This window comes from Gymnogyps californianus, chromosome 27, assembly GCF_018139145.2.
Source record: "Gymnogyps californianus isolate 813 chromosome 27, ASM1813914v2, whole genome shotgun sequence".
In the NCBI taxonomy this organism is placed as follows: Eukaryota; Metazoa; Chordata; class Aves; order Accipitriformes; family Cathartidae; genus Gymnogyps; species Gymnogyps californianus.
In genome coordinates, this window is record NC_059497.1 from 3210354 (window position 1) to 3228114 (window position 17761).

General features: G+C 51.7%; 1 protein-coding gene across 9 annotated transcripts in view; it reads right to left on the bottom strand.

Moving 5' to 3' along the window:
* NFASC (neurofascin) overlaps nucleotides 1-15999 on the bottom strand; it is a 54077-nt gene extending 38078 nt beyond the window's left edge. For 5 of the 9 annotated variants that reach the window (XM_050911540.1, XM_050911534.1, XM_050911535.1 and 2 more), the window contains exons 1-11: nucleotides 15857-15999; nucleotides 11828-11933; nucleotides 11433-11629; nucleotides 10949-11071; nucleotides 10561-10731; nucleotides 7562-7612; nucleotides 2403-2514; nucleotides 1555-1739; nucleotides 1015-1146; nucleotides 559-702; nucleotides 46-157 (exon numbers count right to left, since the gene is read on the bottom strand). In XM_050911540.1, the coding sequence (XP_050767497.1) occupies nucleotides 46-157; nucleotides 559-702; nucleotides 1015-1146; nucleotides 1555-1739; nucleotides 2403-2514; nucleotides 7562-7612; nucleotides 10561-10731; nucleotides 10949-11071; nucleotides 11433-11629; nucleotides 11828-11933; nucleotides 15857-15950 (1427 nt within the window). In that variant the 5' untranslated portion in view covers nucleotides 15951-15999. Of the gene's footprint in view, nucleotides 1-45; nucleotides 158-558; nucleotides 703-1014; nucleotides 1147-1554; nucleotides 1740-2402; nucleotides 2515-7561; nucleotides 7613-10560; nucleotides 10732-10948; nucleotides 11072-11432; nucleotides 11630-11827; nucleotides 11934-12856; nucleotides 12875-15856 lie in introns of all 9 variants that reach the window. The other 4 variants (XM_050911538.1, XM_050911539.1, XM_050911536.1 and 1 more) reach the window with 1 other exon arrangement.
* Nucleotides 16000-17761: the final 1762 nt, after the last annotated feature.

Genomic DNA, 17761 nt, shown 5'->3' on the forward strand with positions numbered 1-17761 from the left:
CTTCCCACCCCTCCGGACTGGCAGGGGACGTGCTGCAGCTCTTACCATCTCAGGGTGGGGATCGGCGAGCCAAAGAAGGGGCAGTCGAGCCGGGTCCTGTTGTTTTGAATGACCTTGATGAGCTGATTGCGGGGGGCCAGTATCCGTGGAGGCACATCTACAGCAAAAATCACAGCCATTGAGAGAGAAAAGAAACCAGTGTCTGGTTTCTGCCGCTCCCTTTCCAGTCTTTTCATCCACCCTTCCCTTTTCTTTTGTTCACTCTTCCTTGTTGGCACTTTCAAGACTCAGTAGAACTCCTCCATTCCCTCTCACCTCTCCTTCCCTTTCTAGCCTTGCTACATGAATCAGCTAACATCTTAGTGCCAACAGGACTTGCTCACCCTTGCGTGGCTTTGCAGGTCCATGGCAATGGACTTCTGCTCCAAAGCCCAGTCGCAGAGGTCACGTACCTTTGTGCATTAGCCTCAGAGTAGCTAACAACAAAGAGGAAAGCAAACAGAGAACTCTTGCAGGGAAAACTTGAGTATAGGGTGTTCATCTTCTGTAAGTACTTACCCAGGACGCTGACAAAGGCGTTGGCAAGAAGGTAGCCATGCTCGTTGGACGCGTTGCATTGGTACACGGCACTGCTGCCAATCTGGGTATCTCGAAATACGATGGTGTCTCCAGCCACCTCTCGGCTCGGGTTGGGGGGAGAAGCTTCAAAGCAGAGAGCGCTCTTTAAATTAAATTTTAAATTAAAATTCACAAGACTCAATATTTTCACGCATCTTTCTGTCTCAGCCGAGATAAAACCACACAATGGTACGCGACCTCCCCAGCCTACAAAGACACGGTTCAACTGGCCTTGTCTCAGACAAGCAGGTGGTTTATGTACTGCAATGCCAGAGCCCACGCACGCCGCTCAGTGGGGTGCCTGGCACCCCGACAGCAGCTCTGGCTCTCGTGGTCAGTCACGAGATCCTTGGCTAGGTTTTTTTGTAAAGGAGGCGCAGACTCTCCCTTGCTCACCTTCTATAGGCTCGCCGTTCACCAGCCACTGTATGGCAGGCTTGGGGTTCCCGTTGGCTCGACACACCAGCCTGCCGTCCTCGCCAGGGGCCAGAATGAGGTTTTGGGGTTCGTCCAGCCAGTACGGAGCAGCTTTAAAATACACCAAAGCACCAGTTACAAACGCAGCAGCAGTACTACCTCATCCAAAATCCTCTCTCCGCTGCTCCCTGCTGAACTGAGACAATGAAAACACCATCCTCTTGAGTGGGCTTCCCTGGGTGCAGTGAGGGTGGAGAGTCCTCTTCCCCCCCTCTTTAGCCACACAAAAACGCAACCATTTATACCAGTGAAGCTCTGCTGAGTTACACCAGCTGAGATCACATCTCACATTGCTTTTGGGTCGGTTTGGACAAGAAGCAAGTATGGCTGGATACAGCACAGAGTCAGCCCCGCAGCCCCCGCTGCCCCCTTCAACAAATCAGAGTATCCCCTCCCATGCACGTCCCCTAAGCTTCTCGTTGCGAAGGTAAAAAAGACGGCAAGGTAAAGATGACGTACCCTTCACTCTCACCGAGATCGTGTGGCGGATGCTGCCCATCTTGTTCGATGCCAAGCAGAAATACTCCCCGGAGTCTTCCTCGGAGACGTTGGAGATACGAAGAGCCTTGTTAAAGTTTTCCAGCTTGGTTTTGCCTGCTGGGAGCTCTCCTCCTTTCTTGTACCACATGATGTCTGGTGCTGGTCTAAGGAGAGGGGAGGAGATAAATGCTTTTGCAAGACAATAAAATTTCTCCTAAGAAAACAGTTGATAATCTCGCACTCGGAACCACTCACACCCAGGGAGAAGGACTGATCCAACTGCTGGGCCACCTTCCTTCCTACCACAGCCCCTAAACCAGGACCCTGAGCATCACCAGCTGATCAGGAGCGGGGTCCATCTCATGCCTCGTGCTTGGGGATGCAGAGCGCTGGTCTGGCAGCGTGTGCAGGCAGCTCCAGGCAGCACGCCCCGGGAGCGCTGCCAAAGTCTGACCCCGAGCCCAGGATGCTTCTGCAGGCACATGGACCACAAAGGTCCTCACCTGCAGTTTATACAGTGTGGTGAGATTTGCAAATAGCTGTAGGGACAAACCAGTGAGGAATTATCCTTGGACAGCAAGTATCTGAAGATACCTGTGTCTCTGAACAGTGCTGCAAAACTCAGCTCTCCTGTTTGCTCCATGCTCTTATGCTTCAGGTAGGTTATGAGAGTATTGTTAATAGCAGTTAAAAGGAAGGGAACGATCCCTTTTCCTAGCCAGAGGTATTTCCACTGGTGATTCAACCTCCTGGTCCCAGGCCATCCCACTGGGGACTGCTGGGGACCACCCTCTCCCCATCTCTGCCAGCCGGGAAGCGGTACGTACACTCCTGAAGCAATGCACTCCAGCAAGAGGTCCACCCCTCTGAGCACCATCTGACTGCTTGAGGTCCCGTAGGGATACATGAAGCTGGGAGTTGTTTCTGTAATCCCTCGGGCTGAAATCAGCAGGAGAGAAAAAACAAACAAACAAAACAAAAGTGCTTTTAAACTCTCCTTTGCCGCAGCAATGGGGAGGGCACGTACAGTGCCAGAAATACACGGTGTTTTCGGGGGGAAGCTCTCAAGTTCCCAGCCAAGGCTGGGATACTGAACTCACCCAGAAATGTACCTGGAAAGTAGAGAAGAGCTCAAGGTAATTTTTAAAGTTAAAAAAAAAAAAAAAAAAAAAAAAGGGTAGAGAGAGGATGCTTGGCAGGCAGAGAGGTAAAGAAGCAGCAGAGGATGGGCAGAGGGAGCTGAGCCGCGGGGATGGTGCATTAGGAAAGTCCCTGCACCATCAGCTCCTGCCGAGGCAGCACCTTTCCTGCCCACCCCTGCCTCTAGCACAAAGAAATGGGCTGAAATCAGATGAGACTTGGAAATACTGATGGACAGAACATGTAATGAAGGACAAAAAGAACAAATGGGCACAGGAAGGTTCACTCGGACAACTGAGCTGCTTTGCCACAGAGATCTCCAAAATACGGAGGATCCCGGCACTGTCTGGGGCTCTAGCAGCACCAAGGAGGTTTCCCACTCTTACTAGGAGCTGCAGGGCCTGGAAGGACGGTGCCCTTTGGAAAGGAACGACTTAGCAACCAAAATGACAAATTTCAGGACCGGACAGGAAAGTTTAACAGGAAAAAACCAGGGGAAGACACAAGACAACTCTCTACAGATAACCCACAGCAAAGGTCTTTTTGTAGGGGAAAAAAAATTAATTATTAATGGAATTTATTCCATTAATAAGTGAAATTATTAAACTAGATCTAGATCAGTGAGGACAAAACAGGATGAGATGGGCTTGAAAGCAGCAGTAGCAGAGATGGAGGTTATGAGATTAGGAAAGGGGACAGAATGGCCAGGGTTGGCACAGGGTCAGTACGAATACTGAAGCGATCCGTGGGGCGAGCCCACCCCGGTGCAGGAGCAGGATCTTGGGGTGCAGACCAAGCCCTCTCCTGCTGCCCTGAAAGCTTCCTTCGCTCAGCGAGCAGGAGGCAGCCAGACGTGCCCAGCGCCGCGGGGCTTTTGGGGATGCCCATGTCTATTTGGGAAGCCTCCACCTGAGCTCTGGTAGGGGAAAAGGGCTGGGAAGAAGGAGGGGAGAGAGGGCAGGGGCTGTTCATGGAGTTCTCGTCAGCCTGCCTTAGGGAAAGCCCGGGACTAGGCTCACAAGGAAAAAAAAAAAACCCACCCCAGGAGTTACACCGTGCCTTTGAAATGACTCCGCATCTGCCGGAGCACAGCCACACACACGCATCCCACCGCTCCCACGCACCCACAGGTTACCGGTCCACACGTGCTCGTCAGCGGGTTAGTCAATTATTTGATTAATGGATTACCAGGGCAGGCAAATCTTGACCTTATCCTGAAGGGCCAGTTCCCTGGGCAGGCACACGCTGCTGTTTGCTTCCCTGCTTCTGGAGAGGATCTTTTTCTTGGTTAAAACAACCAGCCCCTGCCGGGGCTCTGCGGGGGGATGACAGAGCCAGCAGCTGGATTTAAAGTCAGCATTTATCAACAGCTCCCATACCTCTGGCCAGACTCGTGAACTTCTCGCTTCTCATGTGATTAGGAGAGTGGGATATTATTTTAAAAGTCAATATTGGCATTTATTAGCTAACAGTCTGCAGCCTGTTTGACCAGGCTGTAAGCTTCACTCCCACGATGAACCCATTTGTTCAGGAGCCCGGGGCATAACTAGAAGAGATGAGCAGCAGTGCAAGCCAAATTTTACGAGCCATATATTAATGATGAAAATTAAAAATAAGGGAGAAAAATTAGTATCCTAGCCACTTGTTTCATAAACCTAACAACAACACTGCATAGCTGATAAGCTTTTTGCCTTAGTACAACACTACTAATAAATATTTTGCTGTTTATGATAGGGAGTGGCCAGAAATTCTCTCAGGCAGAGGTACTGCTCCAGCTCTGAACTTGCGGCAGCTACAGCTGGAAGCTGTCAGGCAAATAGCAACGTCTCATCTGTTTGGATGGAACAGAACTGGAAAAATAAATCCCATGGCTATTTATTTCTGCTCAAAAATAGGCTCTGCTTCCGATACATTGCTGCTGTTGTCCCCGCCTCTATGAAACTGGACCCGTTCAGCTGTGAACAGGGTATCCCAGAAATGGCCACTTCTCACCCTGGAGCGGCCAACTGCCCCCTCCCCACAGTCCTGACCCGACGGCATTTAAAAATTGTACATCAACTCGCATTTCTACTGAAAGGCGATAATAGGAATATGCACATCCAGACACATCCCATCTGTTCGCCTCCTGCACAGCTAGCCAGCTTTAAAACATACTGCAGGTTTGCCAAAAGAAAAAAAAAAGAAAAAAGAGCAAAACAGACTTTCATTTCCATTTTAAAAAAAGGTGAGAAACTTCTGCTAATAAAATATTCAATTAATCCTTTTAGATCATTTTTCCTTCATAACTGCAGACAGTTTGCCTAGGCAATTAAGCTTTGCAGCAAGGAAATCATTGCACCCGCTACGAGCCGTGGGGAGAAGGGCTCGGTTGCATCTCCTGTGATTAGCCTGGCCCTCGAGTGCAGTTTGAGACAAGCGTCCCACAAACCGCTCGTGCCCCACGTCCGCGCCAGCAGGTCCCATGTCCCCGAGATGAGCTCGGGCACATCCATCGCAGACCGGCAGGGAAGGGGACTCGCAGCCTCCCGCTGCTTCGCCGTGCACCGCCAGCCCGTGCCCGTGCCGCCTGTCCCATCGAGCTGCCCTGCAAGCTCCGCAGAGCCCTTTGCCAGCTGGCTCTGGAGCTGAGCCCGTACCGCAGGGACCAGCACCCCAACGTAGAGGGTCCGAGAGCCCCAAGTCTCCCAAACGTCTAAAATACTTGGGAGACTGATGTCCCTCTTCCCCACTCCCCACCCCTAAGACTCCTTGCTTTACTGCAGCTGGTTCCAGTGGCCGGGATGGCCAGACAGGTCATTCCAGGGAGAAACACGGGGTCAGCAAAAAGAAAAAGGGCCAAGGGTAAGAATTTTTTCACCAGTTCATTAACTATTAAGAAATTGCTGGGTTGGAGCTCAGATTTGCACTGGGGCGTGAGTGGGTGATTTGAATCTACTAGACCCATAAAATGTTCCAGGGGATGTTAAGTGCAAATAGCCCATATAATGCAAATAGCAGGCAGTTTATCCTATGCACCTATGAATAGAAATCTGGAGAAATCTGTGAGACTGTGCAGATAAGATCTCATTTTCCTAACCGACTGACTATTAAGCATCCCTTTTCCCTGAACAAAGACGTGCAGCGGGAGATCAAGAAGCCCACGACCACCACGGTGACTTTCCCTCCTGAACGGGCGAGGGCTGCAAACGCAGAAACAGTGTCCAGCTAGCGTGAAGGCATTCTCTTTGAAATGCAAACATCGTTTATTCTGCTGATGTGCAAGATATATATACAGGAGAGCTCGCCACTGGATTTCTCTTTGGTCCCTGGCCCTGCATGCCTGCAAGAAAGGCATCTCCTCTTGCTCGCCTCATTGAGGCATGATGCAGTTTATGCAGTTCCCATTGAAGCTAATTTTGCTGGCAATCCCCTTTCACAGCCATTTCTACAGATGTTTTCAGACTACGCCCAGCCCATTTGCTGCCACCAGCACTTTCTCCAAGGCTGGTTCCTCTGCTGAGCCTTCCCCAGCTCTCCAGCATCCTCAGAAACTTCCCACTCCTGGCTGCCGGTGAGATGCCAACACCCCGGTTCCCTCGGCAGGGAAGGGATGCCCAGGCTGCCCGCTGGGGACACCGAACCCAGTGCCCTCGCCTGGCACATCCTCCTCTTCTCACACACCAACTCTTTCTGCTTTTAGCTGGCAAAAGCACTCCTTGTCCCCGAAAGTCCCCGTGGAAGAAGAAAACGTGCCCTGGATTGTACAGGGCACGAACAAACCTGTGGCTCTGGGTAGAAGAGCATGAGACAACGGCTGAGCAGGATTTCACTGGCACGGCTGGGGACCGGCACAGGGCATGGCTGGGGTTGTCCCCATCCCGCTGCCATGCAACCCTGGTCCCCGTAAGCAGCAAGAGGGGCAGAAAGCAAATCCTGCCCGCGACAGCGCCTGGCCTTGGGGCAATCAGACTCCGTGGTGGTCTTTGGCGAGGCATTCACATCCCTGGTAGTGCCTGTGCTCTCAGCATCGCCTGCAAACAGCCCCATTTCCCCGCTTCTTTCCAAACCCCTGCTGCTGCCCAACTCTGCCCGCATTATCCCATCACACCCGTGACACTTCCAATCCATTCTCAGGGCAGCGATTGTGCCCCGGGGAGCTGCGCGGTTTTGTGTCTGAAGCATAATTTATGAGTTTGGGATGGGCTTCTCCCAGCAAACGCAGGCTCCGGAGGTAATCTCCCCGCCCAGACAAAGGGCAAGAGCCTCGTGAAAGCATCCAACACATGTACAACCTCACCACAAAGAAACAAAGCACCCAGCTTTTAAGAAAACCAAATACTCCTTTTTTTTTTTCTCTTTTTTTTTTTTCTCCCAGTCACTGCCTGTGTTTAGCTGCAAATACAATAGATGCTCTTTCTGAAGACAGAGGGAAGAGGGATGTTGGGTCTTATCTTTAAATCATGAGCCTTTGCTGAGGACAAGCCACTTCTTCAGCGAGGAAGCAAGCTGGGCTTGCTCAGCCACGCAGACTTTTTCACGTGGGCCAGATTTTATTAATCCAAATGCGTCTCAAGCTGGGCTCCGCATATCCAGTTAATTAGCTTAAAACTGGATAATTTTAAGATGTCAAAACCTTGAGGGGATTTTGTCGCCGTTCGGCTCGTTTCGTCCCACCCGTTTTTGCAAAGTTGAGGCCATAACCCGGCGCACGGGGACACGGGCACACAGAGGGGTGCGTGGGCACAGATGAAGGGGCAGACGACGCTGCGAACGCGGCGGCTCGCTGCCCGGTTAGCACGGGAGATAAGTCAGGTTAGGCAGAAGGGGGTTAAATCGTGAAGGTCTCCAGAAGCCAGCGTTGACTCACCACTGTACATGTCAGTGTGATTTCGTAAAGACGTTTCGTTATGGGGTTTCTCTGCAATAAACAAAAGACCATGAGCGTACCGAGTGCCACGAAGCGGGCGGGGGGGACAGGCGGTGTCGGGGGGACGGGGGGGGACAGAAAACAAAATAACTTCCCGAAACACAAGAGCAATGCGGACAGGCAACAGCAGGGATACAAAAGCACTCTGAGCACAGCTGCCTTCCAGGACAAACAACATAACACAGCAATAAAGGAGAGGAAAAGAGGGCTGTTTTCCTCCTACGAGATGGAAGGACAAATAAATGTATGAAAATTGTATCCTAAACATTTCCTTGAAGTGTTTTTCTTTTTGGTATAAAGACAGTTGTATCTTTGAAAAAAAAGTTCCGTTCAATTTGGAGAAGAAAAATGCTTTTTCTCTCAGTTTCTTAACTACGAGGGAAACATATTCCGGCTACTTTTTCCCAGCATAAAGCATAGGTTGGACACAGCTAGGCAGCAGCGTAACGATGCAGAAAGGCATGGTGAAGATGAACAAATAAAAATAATAATAATAATAATTAGGCTCTAAAAGCATAATCTGCTGTAAAATCCCTTTTAATTACAAGGTAATTAAAGTAGATTGTGCGACATGCAAAATAGCAGCTCTTCAATAACATGCTGCTCTCGTTTATTGACAACCACCGCCAGCCATCACCTATACTTGAAGAAGCAAGCTAATTGCCTCCCGCGCTCTGCGAGGAGGCGGGGGATGCACCACCGTCCCGGCCCGTGGCTGCTGGAGGAGCTGCCCTCCGCAGCTCACACCGTTACCCGAAATACTGGTTTGGTGTCTGAGAACGCCCTGGTTTCCTCCAGGATGCGGCACAGCCGTGTTAACGGTATCATCTGCCCAACAGGAGATGCGAGAGGCTATGGTGGCTACCATATAGCTGTTGCCCTGAGCCTTAAGTCATCAGCCACACACCGTGTCTCTGTGCAAGGGGGTTAAGAGAGCCCAGCAGATGCCTGAGAGCTACCTGAACCTGGATACACCAGAGAAACTCTCTGCAGGGAAAGGCACGGGTGTATCGCTCCCCCAAGCCTTTGCATTTTTCTCTTCTTGTATCCAAGGGCATGGCAATCCCATGCAATGATTTTTCAGCAGCTGGTGAACTTTTTTTTAAGGACAGCCAATGCTCATGGCTTAAGGCTGAGATGATTGAACGGCTTGAGACAAATACAAGCTCGTCTCCTTTGAACACTCTACGTATAAAGAATTTTTTGTATCATAACAGATGAGAAATTAGAGCCTCAGTTCTTCAAATTACAAGGGCCTTGGGGGGGCTCGTGGGGTGGCGTTTGCATCTGATAATACAGCAGAGGTTCCCAAAGGAAAACTTAAAGACACGGTCCAGTATAATTGGAAGCCAATTCTACATAGCCTGGGAGCAAAACGCTGTGGTGGCATCTGAGCGTAGTAGGAGGGGGAGCTTGTATCTGTCTGCACAGAAATCTTCCAGGATTTGTTCCGTATTTTTTCTAGAGCCTGACAAATATGTCAGGCTGGAGCCTTTGGAGGCTCAAATGACCACAGATCTTTGTTTGCCAGAATTTCTCCAGCTCACACTAATTTAGGACTCAGTCCTTGCCTAACAGGTAAACACTGGCATTGTCTGGCCAGCTCTGTAAACAGACAAATACTATTCAGAACGAATTACTTGCACACATTCCTCACCATTAGCAAAGAGCCTGTTTATAGTATTTATATTGCTGATTCTTCACTCATGCTTTGCACAGAGGAGAAGCTGTTACAATAAAGGTGCAAAACACTCCAGGCCCCGTCTGCTTCCCACATTGCTTTCAGGTCGCTTTAATAGCGTTACTTCTAATTTAAGCTGCTGCGAGATCAAATTAAGCTCCTAACGCTGGGATTCAGGAGTGCCTCGTGCCTGCTTTGGACAAGAGCCGGCTCCCCAAAACACAGCCTTGCATCTGCCAGCACACACTACCCCTTCCTCCCAGTCGGATCTTACTGGGAATGGGAGATGCCTCCTGCCTGATGACTGGGGCCCACAGATGCTGTTTTCTGTGTCGATTGCTGATTGTGCCGGTGCTCTGCACACGCACCCCCCAAAAGAGAGCCCATGCTCTGCAGGACCTGCAGCAACTCCAAAGCTTCACATCTTGCAGCGCTCAGCTCATGTCCCCTCTGCCGGTGTCCCCACCAGCCAGCTGCCATGAAATGTGTTAGCATCGGGAACTTGCCTTCCTTCAAGCAGTCTCGTTTCTAGCAAAGAGACTGCTGGTGGCTGGACCTGCCCATGGCAAGGCTCTTCACATGCCTGGAGAGAGCCACGCATGTGCTCCTCCTGTCCCCCGAGACGATGCTCTTCACCATGGTGAAACTGAGATTGCTGGCCATCCTGAGCATGTCCCACATGTACACGCTCAGACCCCAAAGGCTCAAGCCCTCCTGTCAGCACGTCCCAGAGCAAAGGAGCTGAACAGCAGTTCCTGGTCAGCAGGTAAATCCTGAGCTGTGCAAGGCTGACACACGCTCAGTCCCCCCGTGCAGCACCAGCACATAAACCTAAGCCTGGAGCAAACCAAGGCTATTTCCAGCTTTTCAAACTAGGGAAAGATCACTTGACATTATACATTTCCCTAAATGCGGAGGGAATGCCTCATCTGTGTTGAAATGCTTTCCAGTTTATCCCAGACACACGGACTTAGCGATACCTGCACCAAGCCACCTCTGCAGCCCTCAACCCACGAAGCTGTAAAGCTCTGAGATGCTGGAGGGAAACCAGCCACCCCTCCCTGCCAGGTTAGCTGTCCAAGGACTATCATTCCTCATCCAAACTGGTTCTTGTACTATCCTAAACAAAATGAAGGAAGCCACTCTTCTCCCTGGTAGGTCTCAGTGCTGTCAAGGACAGAAACAAGGTGTCGGAAGGAAAACCCTGCCCGAGAGAGGCCAGGGAAGACCCACCCTGAGCGATCACCGTGACACTTACTGGTTTTCACCTTGAGGGTGTAGGGGTTTTTCTGCTGAATGGTGTGGGTGAAGTGGAAGCGCGCGTTGCAGCTGTAGTCGGTCTGGGCATCCTGCAGCATGACGTTGGAGAAGTACAGGTCGCCGTTCTGGCCCTGGGAGACGCGCTTGTCCTGGTGGATGGGTTCCATGGCTGCAGGGGAGAACAGGCAATTCAGAGCGAGCCAGATCCTCCCGCGGGTGGCTGCATAAAGGAGAAAAGCAAACCCCGGACCCAAGCCACGGATAGGTGCCTCCAAGCTCTGAACGAGCAGTAACGACCCTAAACGTAGTTATTTTAAATAAACACTGCAGGCGATGGAAAGGCTGCCCGCAGGGTTCAAGGTGGGAAGGGGGTTCCCCCAACTCACAGCTGCTCATCCAGAAGATGACGGGAGAGGGCAGGCCAGGCGGCGGGTTGCACTGCAGACTGAGTGGAGCGCCTTCATCCACCTCTATCACGTCCACCTTCTCCTTGGGCCACAGGGGAGACTCTGCCATCGGAATTACAGACACCGCGTGAGGAAGGGAGGGTAGTAACTTTGCAGATCTCTTCCCGCTGGACCTGGCCTGGTTTCAATGGAACAGCCTCAATGCAAACTTCATTTCTACGTGTGCAAGACTCCCTTAAATCTATACTGAGTATTTCCCTGTTAGCTACAGCCATAACCCCCATGCCTTCATCTTGGTCCTGTGGCTGGATACATCCCAACACAGGTAACAGATGAAGCAGGCTGAGATGTTTGAGCACTGGATATTCTCCATGCCTCTTCTACAAAATCTCATACGATGCAAATAGTCCCTGCTCTCCTCGGGGCAGCTGGCTGCTTGCTCTGCGCCACTGCCGTTACTCACTAGAAACCTGGAGGTGGATTTTGCTGGAGAGAGCAGTGCCGTAGTCGTTCCGGGCGAAGCACTGGTACTCGCCCTCGTAGTCCTCCGGCCGTCCCCCGCTGTGGAAGTCGATGACCAGCGTCCCTGACCGCCGCCGCATGGACACCTTGGGGTCCTTCGCCACGTTGAAGAACTTCCCGTTCCGCGTCCAGGAAAAACTGCAAGCATGGGGGAAGAGGTCGGTTTTGTAACCATGGACCATATTTACCCGGTGAGATCCTTACCTGTGCTGTGCAAGCCAACAGCTGGATTAGCTGATGGTGTAAATGGCACAGCTCGACCGAGGGGAGCTCCTCCAGAGCCAGCTCTAATGAACAGTAGAGCTTCAGCGTAACAAGGGCTGTAGATGCACTTACGTGGGAACGGGGTTCCCTTTGGCTTCACATTCAATGAAGATGTCATCCCTTGGGTCAACGATATAGTCCTTCACGGACTGCTTGGTGATTGTGGGGGGCTGAGGCACTGCAAAGCAAACGAAAAACCGTGAGGAGGGTTGTGCAAAGAGGGTGAATCCCCTCTCTGCCATCCTGCAGCAGATCCTGATGGGATTTCAGCTTCTTCCCCAGGCTGGATGTGCAATTTGTGGTTTAAAGCCCTTCAACACCTGAGGAAATTACCACGAGCATTTGTGGGGGTGTGCTACTCATCACCTCTCGGACCATTGGCACTGTTCAGACTCCCTTTCGGTACAAAGAAGCCTCTGTTTCTCACTTGGTATCTTGGTCTCATTAAGAAATTTCACAGTTACATCTTCCTGCTACCGCAGGTTGTTTGAATCAGATGGAGAGGCATCCTGGCTGTGCACCTCAAAGACAGGGGCTGCAGCTGGGACAGGGAGCCACAGAGCCACTGCAAGATGTTTACAGTGCAAGAAAGAGGCTCAAAACCTCCCAGGTTTACCCCGAAGGAGCGCAGCACTGGTGTTCAGAAGGGCTGAGCTAGCGATGCTGCAAACATGTCAGTACGTGGAGCTGAGCTTGCCACATGTGCTCGTGCAAGGCAGAGGAGCCTGCTCCCCTCTGACGTGTGGCGGTAGCGATAACAAGCCTCCACAGAAACAATATTTGCATTGCAAAGACACTGTCTGGTTGCTAGACCTGCTCCGGGGAAAGCAGCAGAGCCTAAGCACGCCTCCCAAGCTGCTCCAGCACCTCCCGTCTCTCTCCCAGCCATGCCTGGCTGTGCAGGAGAAGCGGCTTGTCCCGACCCTGGCCAGCCCTGCTGCAGGAGCGGGCAATGCACCCACGTACACCATGTGCCAAGCCACAGCCACCACCGGCCCCCTGCTCGGTGCCACCCCCTGCTCGGTACAGACCCCTCGTGCCCTGTTTCGGCCATGCAGAGGAGACGGACACGTACACACAGAGGGCGAGGGGAACACTTACATTCACTCTGAATATTTGCTGTTATTCCCAAAGTGCAAGCACAATGAAAAAAAGAAAAAAGGTTAATTGAAGAATAAACCTGTATACATCATGTACACAAACATAAACATGTATAGTTATTGTAGGGCTTGCAAATACTACACACAAATCATTTTATGATTCAAGCATGTTCTAATCTACCTACTTACTGTCCACGTGGGAGAAGCTGCTGCTGAACGGTCCTGTTAGCTGTCAGCTGCCTCTGCAGCAGGGGTTTTTGGGGCCAAAAGAGGGCACAGGCATACTCGCACCACCCTCCTGCGGGCATTGGTGGCCTCATGGTCCAGCGAGTTGCCTGCAGGAGTTAGCAACATTCCCCCCTTCCCCATGGCCAGGCTTACCCTGAGCCCCCCCGGTTTCATCCCCCCGAGTCAGAGGCTAACACATGCCTGATAAACCCTTAGCTAGCTTTTTAGGTGATGCTCAAACTCAGAGGTGTCTGTAATATAGGGAGAGATATATATATCCTGTCCCCAGGAGAGGGGCAGGCAGGATTTTATCCAAAGAAAACTTGTTAGGGTTGGGGCAGGGAAAAAGCACCTAAGCAAGCTTAAAAGAAAGAGCAAATAGTGCAGCTCCCCCTGACACGGGGTGAGTGAGGGCCATCCCCTCTGCCGTGAGGGGACCCTGAGACTTTGCCCACGCATCTGTCCTCTCCCAAGCTGCTTCTGCCCTTAAAACATAAGTTCCGGGGAGCAAAACGCCTCCCTGGGGAGATCTCCGACTCCTGAGGTGTGTCAGCAAGGGCAGCTGGGTGCCCACCAGCATCTTGACCCCCGGGGGGTTTCCCAGCCCCCTCCTGCCGGTGGGGACCAGGCAGAGCACTGGATGAAGGAGCTGATCTCTGTGGAGCAGGGAGGACTTTCACAGCTAGCGGTACATGGGGGACAGAGCTCGTGCACTCCCAGAGCCTGTGATTTGCACGTTTATCAGCCCCTGCACAACGCCGGAGCAGCTGGGGCTCTTTACGCACCACCTGGTCAAACCTGCAGCCGTTCGAGCGCAGGCGATGCTTTCAGTAGCTCAGGCTCGCAGACGAGCAGTGGGTAAGGGAGCCCGGATCACCAGGTGGCTTAAACAGGAGCTGAAAACAAACCCCTGATGGCTCTGAAGGTCGGGATGGAAGTAAAACGAAGCTGATGTGTCCAAAAGAGCTAAGGGAGGTTGGGAAGAGTGGCTGGCAGGGACAGGCGTCAGCAGGATCCCTAATCTTCTCCCGGGGCTGGGAGATGCTCCTCACCCGCCTGCTCTTGGCACTGCTGTGTGCAACTGCCTCCGTGCACATTATTTACAAGTATCTGTTGTGCAAGGGACCCATTCAGGAAAGGATTACAAAAGGTTGCTTTTAGTTACGATCCCAGTTTCCCACCAGCACTGGAGGGGATGATGCTCTCCTGCAGCTCAGTGCTGTGCAGCAGGGAGGAGGAGGAGGAGGCTAGAGGAACAGTGAGCTGCTGAGAAATGGTGAGCTGCTGCAGGCTGCCTCAAGCATTTCTCCACCAGCTGTCAGCATTTCTCTTACTTTTCTAAGGTCACATTACATTTAAGTAGCAAAATTACTCCTTCCTGATGCAAAGCACAAGAAATGGCAGAAGGCGGCTGTTTGCAGACCCGTTCAGTTTTCCCAAGCTGCACTGGCCCCTACTTCCATGCCGGCTGCCTGCATTTCTGGAATATTATAGATGCTAATAAAGCCAGACCTGAAGGAACCGCTGAGCTGTGTGCATCAAATAAAATCCCCATTGCTGGGAACAAGAGTGCCCTGTGCGTGTTACAGCGCTGACTCCAGGGGAACAGGTATTTTCATCCACAATCATCGGGAATGGAGCAGAGCAGGGACTCGAGTCTGGGACCCCCTCCCTATGCTTTCAAGTAACACAAGTATTTATTCCCCTCCGCAAATCAGAGCTTTCCCACTCATTCTCTTCAGTCATTTCCAAATTTCAGCCAAAAGCCACTGCCTCAAATTTTTCCTTCCCATTTTGCTGCCCAGAGTCAGGGACCAGCTGAGGTACCACGGCTGCGGCCCGCACACCCAGGACTCCACAGAGCGGCAACCCACGGGGCAGAAATTTCTCCTATCAAGAGCAACCCTGGCACTTCAGCCTGAATTTAGACCCCAGCAAAAAGCTGTGCTTTTTCTACTAATGCACTGCTCGCTGGAGGATTTCTGTGCATTGCACTGTCGGAAGAGATTCCCTGCAGTGACAGGCTGATCATTATTAACAGCCACTACAGGAGGAAGCTGGGACACAAAGAAATTATGAAACTGGTTTCCAGAACAGTGGCTGAGCAGCTTTCAGTACAAACCCCTGCCTCAAGTGCATTCAAACAAGCCATGCATTTCCCATGCGCCGGCCTGAAGATGCCCATTCAGCAGAAACATCAGCCCGTGTCCCCCTTCCTCCTCGCTCCATGTGCCCCAGCTCTTGTGCTTCTGAATAAAACATAACTCCCATCTCTTAATTAACCAAAAAGTCCCAACAGAGAGAGAGAAAAATCACATTGCTCTGCAGGACCTGCCCGGGTCTCTGCTGCCCTCAAGGACCTAGGTGTCAGCTTGTGGCAGCATCTGCCAGATAAAACTAGCAACGAGCTCACATCTTCCACAAAAGAGCATCCCAAAGCCTGCCCGTGCTCTGCAGGAACACCAGAAGTCCTGGGATGCTCCGCTTAAATCAACAGGCTGAAGACTTGCCAGCTTGGCACAGATGCTCTGTTCCATTTTGCTATGTGGTTTCAAGTCCTCTGCTCAGCTTTTGGGATAGATTGACTAAATCAGAGAGTGATTTAGGTGACTTTCTGGAGGGCATGTAGTTTAAAAAGAAAAATAGCCCCAAACAAACAAGAGTAAAGAAAACGTTAGGCTGGACCAGGAAAGCCGCCTGGGCCGTGCACATCTTCACTCTACCTCCTCAACCATTTCAGCAGGAGCTTTTAGAGGGGTAAACGGTAACTTACAATCCAGAGGGACTTCGATGGCGCTGACGAGGTGATGAAGGTAGAGAGCAAATGCTATTCCTGCGCAGGTGAGGTGGTGTCTTTGCATGACCATTTTGGATGCCTGGGCAGTGTTAGGACCTCAGTCGCGTCCCCCGAGGCGAGCAGACCAGCGGCACGCGCAGACGGATCCTCAGCTGCAAAACGAACACAAACCCAGCGGTCACCGAGCCATTTACAGCTCCATTTCTGTCATCTTCCCTTTGGCAACTGTGGAGAGAGAGTGTTTCCAATCCAAAAATATTTGTGCGGAGGGACGGGGGTGTGAATAGTGCCAGAAATAGTTTCCAGGCTCTGGTGACCCAGGTACAAGCCTGCGGTCACTGTCCTCCCAGCCCCTGGGTTGTTCTGCTGGCAGAAAATCAGCCTTCAGGGTTTGAGCCCAAATAATCCTGTGAGAGACCTCTCGGATGGAAGGAGAAGGACCGTGTTCTCCCCTGGGGCCGACAGAAAGTTACTCAGAGCAACTGAATACAAAAGCAGCGAACAGTCCCCCATGGGATAAAATAAAAGGGATGATTTGCTGTTTAAAAAAAAATAATAATAGTTGTATTTTATGAACAAGAAATACCTAGCAAACATCCGCTCCCTCCGGCGGGGCACCGGGATGAGCTGTGCCTCCATGCGCAGCCCAGCAATAGCAGGGAGCCGGCTCCGGAGACCCCCTGGTGTACCAAAGAGCCTGTCACCGACCCGGCACAGCTCTAGCAGGAATTGGGGCATGGCGGGACCTTTCCCAACCAGTCTCTAAACAAGCCCGTTTCCAACTGGGCTCCAGCTGCTTCCCTCCCCGGACAGTGCCTGGTGCCAGATGTGCAGCACGCTGCCGGGCTCCCAAAGGCACCCATCCAAACCTCCTGGGGACCGTCAGGTTATCCTTTGCATTTTCCATACACATACCTTTTATTTTGCTGTTAATAAACCCATAGACTAAATACAGATTAAAAAAGAGCAAAAAGGAGGATAAATTATCCCGTCTGTGCAATAAAAGCCCCCTTAGAAAGGCCGCTGTGGCACAGAGGTTGCATCACAGCTGAGTTACAACTCTCTGTAAGAGAGTTCTAAAAAGGGCATCAGCCGTTCAGACAGCTCTCTCGGCAAAGAACAAAAATAACGCCAGGGCAGCAAACAGTGGAAAATCCCCAGCCTTGCTCTGCGCCGCTCCTCCCTGGCCCTCGCACAGGTTTTCGCCGAGGTGGGATGTCGCCAGGCAGGGGAGCAGCGCAGAGAGGCCATTTGGCAAGCAAGGAGAGCCCGTCTCCATGAAATATAGAGCCCCGGCTGCAGCTTTGGATGCTGCTACCCCTTCAGCTGTTCCTGAGCCCGGTACAAAGCAATTGCGGGAAGGAGGGGGGACCCAGCACAACAGACAAAACCCAGCGAGCACAGGGCTGCCGGGGGCTCCGGGTACCGCAGGGAACGCTGCTAGGAGCCAGCAAGGAGCAGATGTCACAGAAAATAAACAGCCCTGACACACAGCCCGGGAAGCTCTCCTGAACCCCAGACAAGCTCAAACCCAGCACAAGACAACTTTTAACAACACTGTTCCCCGTTACCCTTATGGGGAACAAGATGTGCTTAATGGTTGCTCCGTCCAGCCCTCCTCGCTGCCCTGCTCGGGTGTGATCGGGGTCTCCGGGTCCTCGCTCTTGGGCTGAAGCCTAAAGGAACTCGCCGTCCCAGTGTGTCCCAGTTACACCAGATGACAGATTATAGGTTGTGAAGGGGCTTGGAGAGGAGTGTTGCTTTGATCTTTTTTGCTCATTCTAAGGATTTTCCAATCCAGCTGTTGCAATAAAAATAGTTGAAGGACAGAATAATTATAGGACTGGGCCAGTAATTAAAGTCATGTCCAGGACTTCTGCA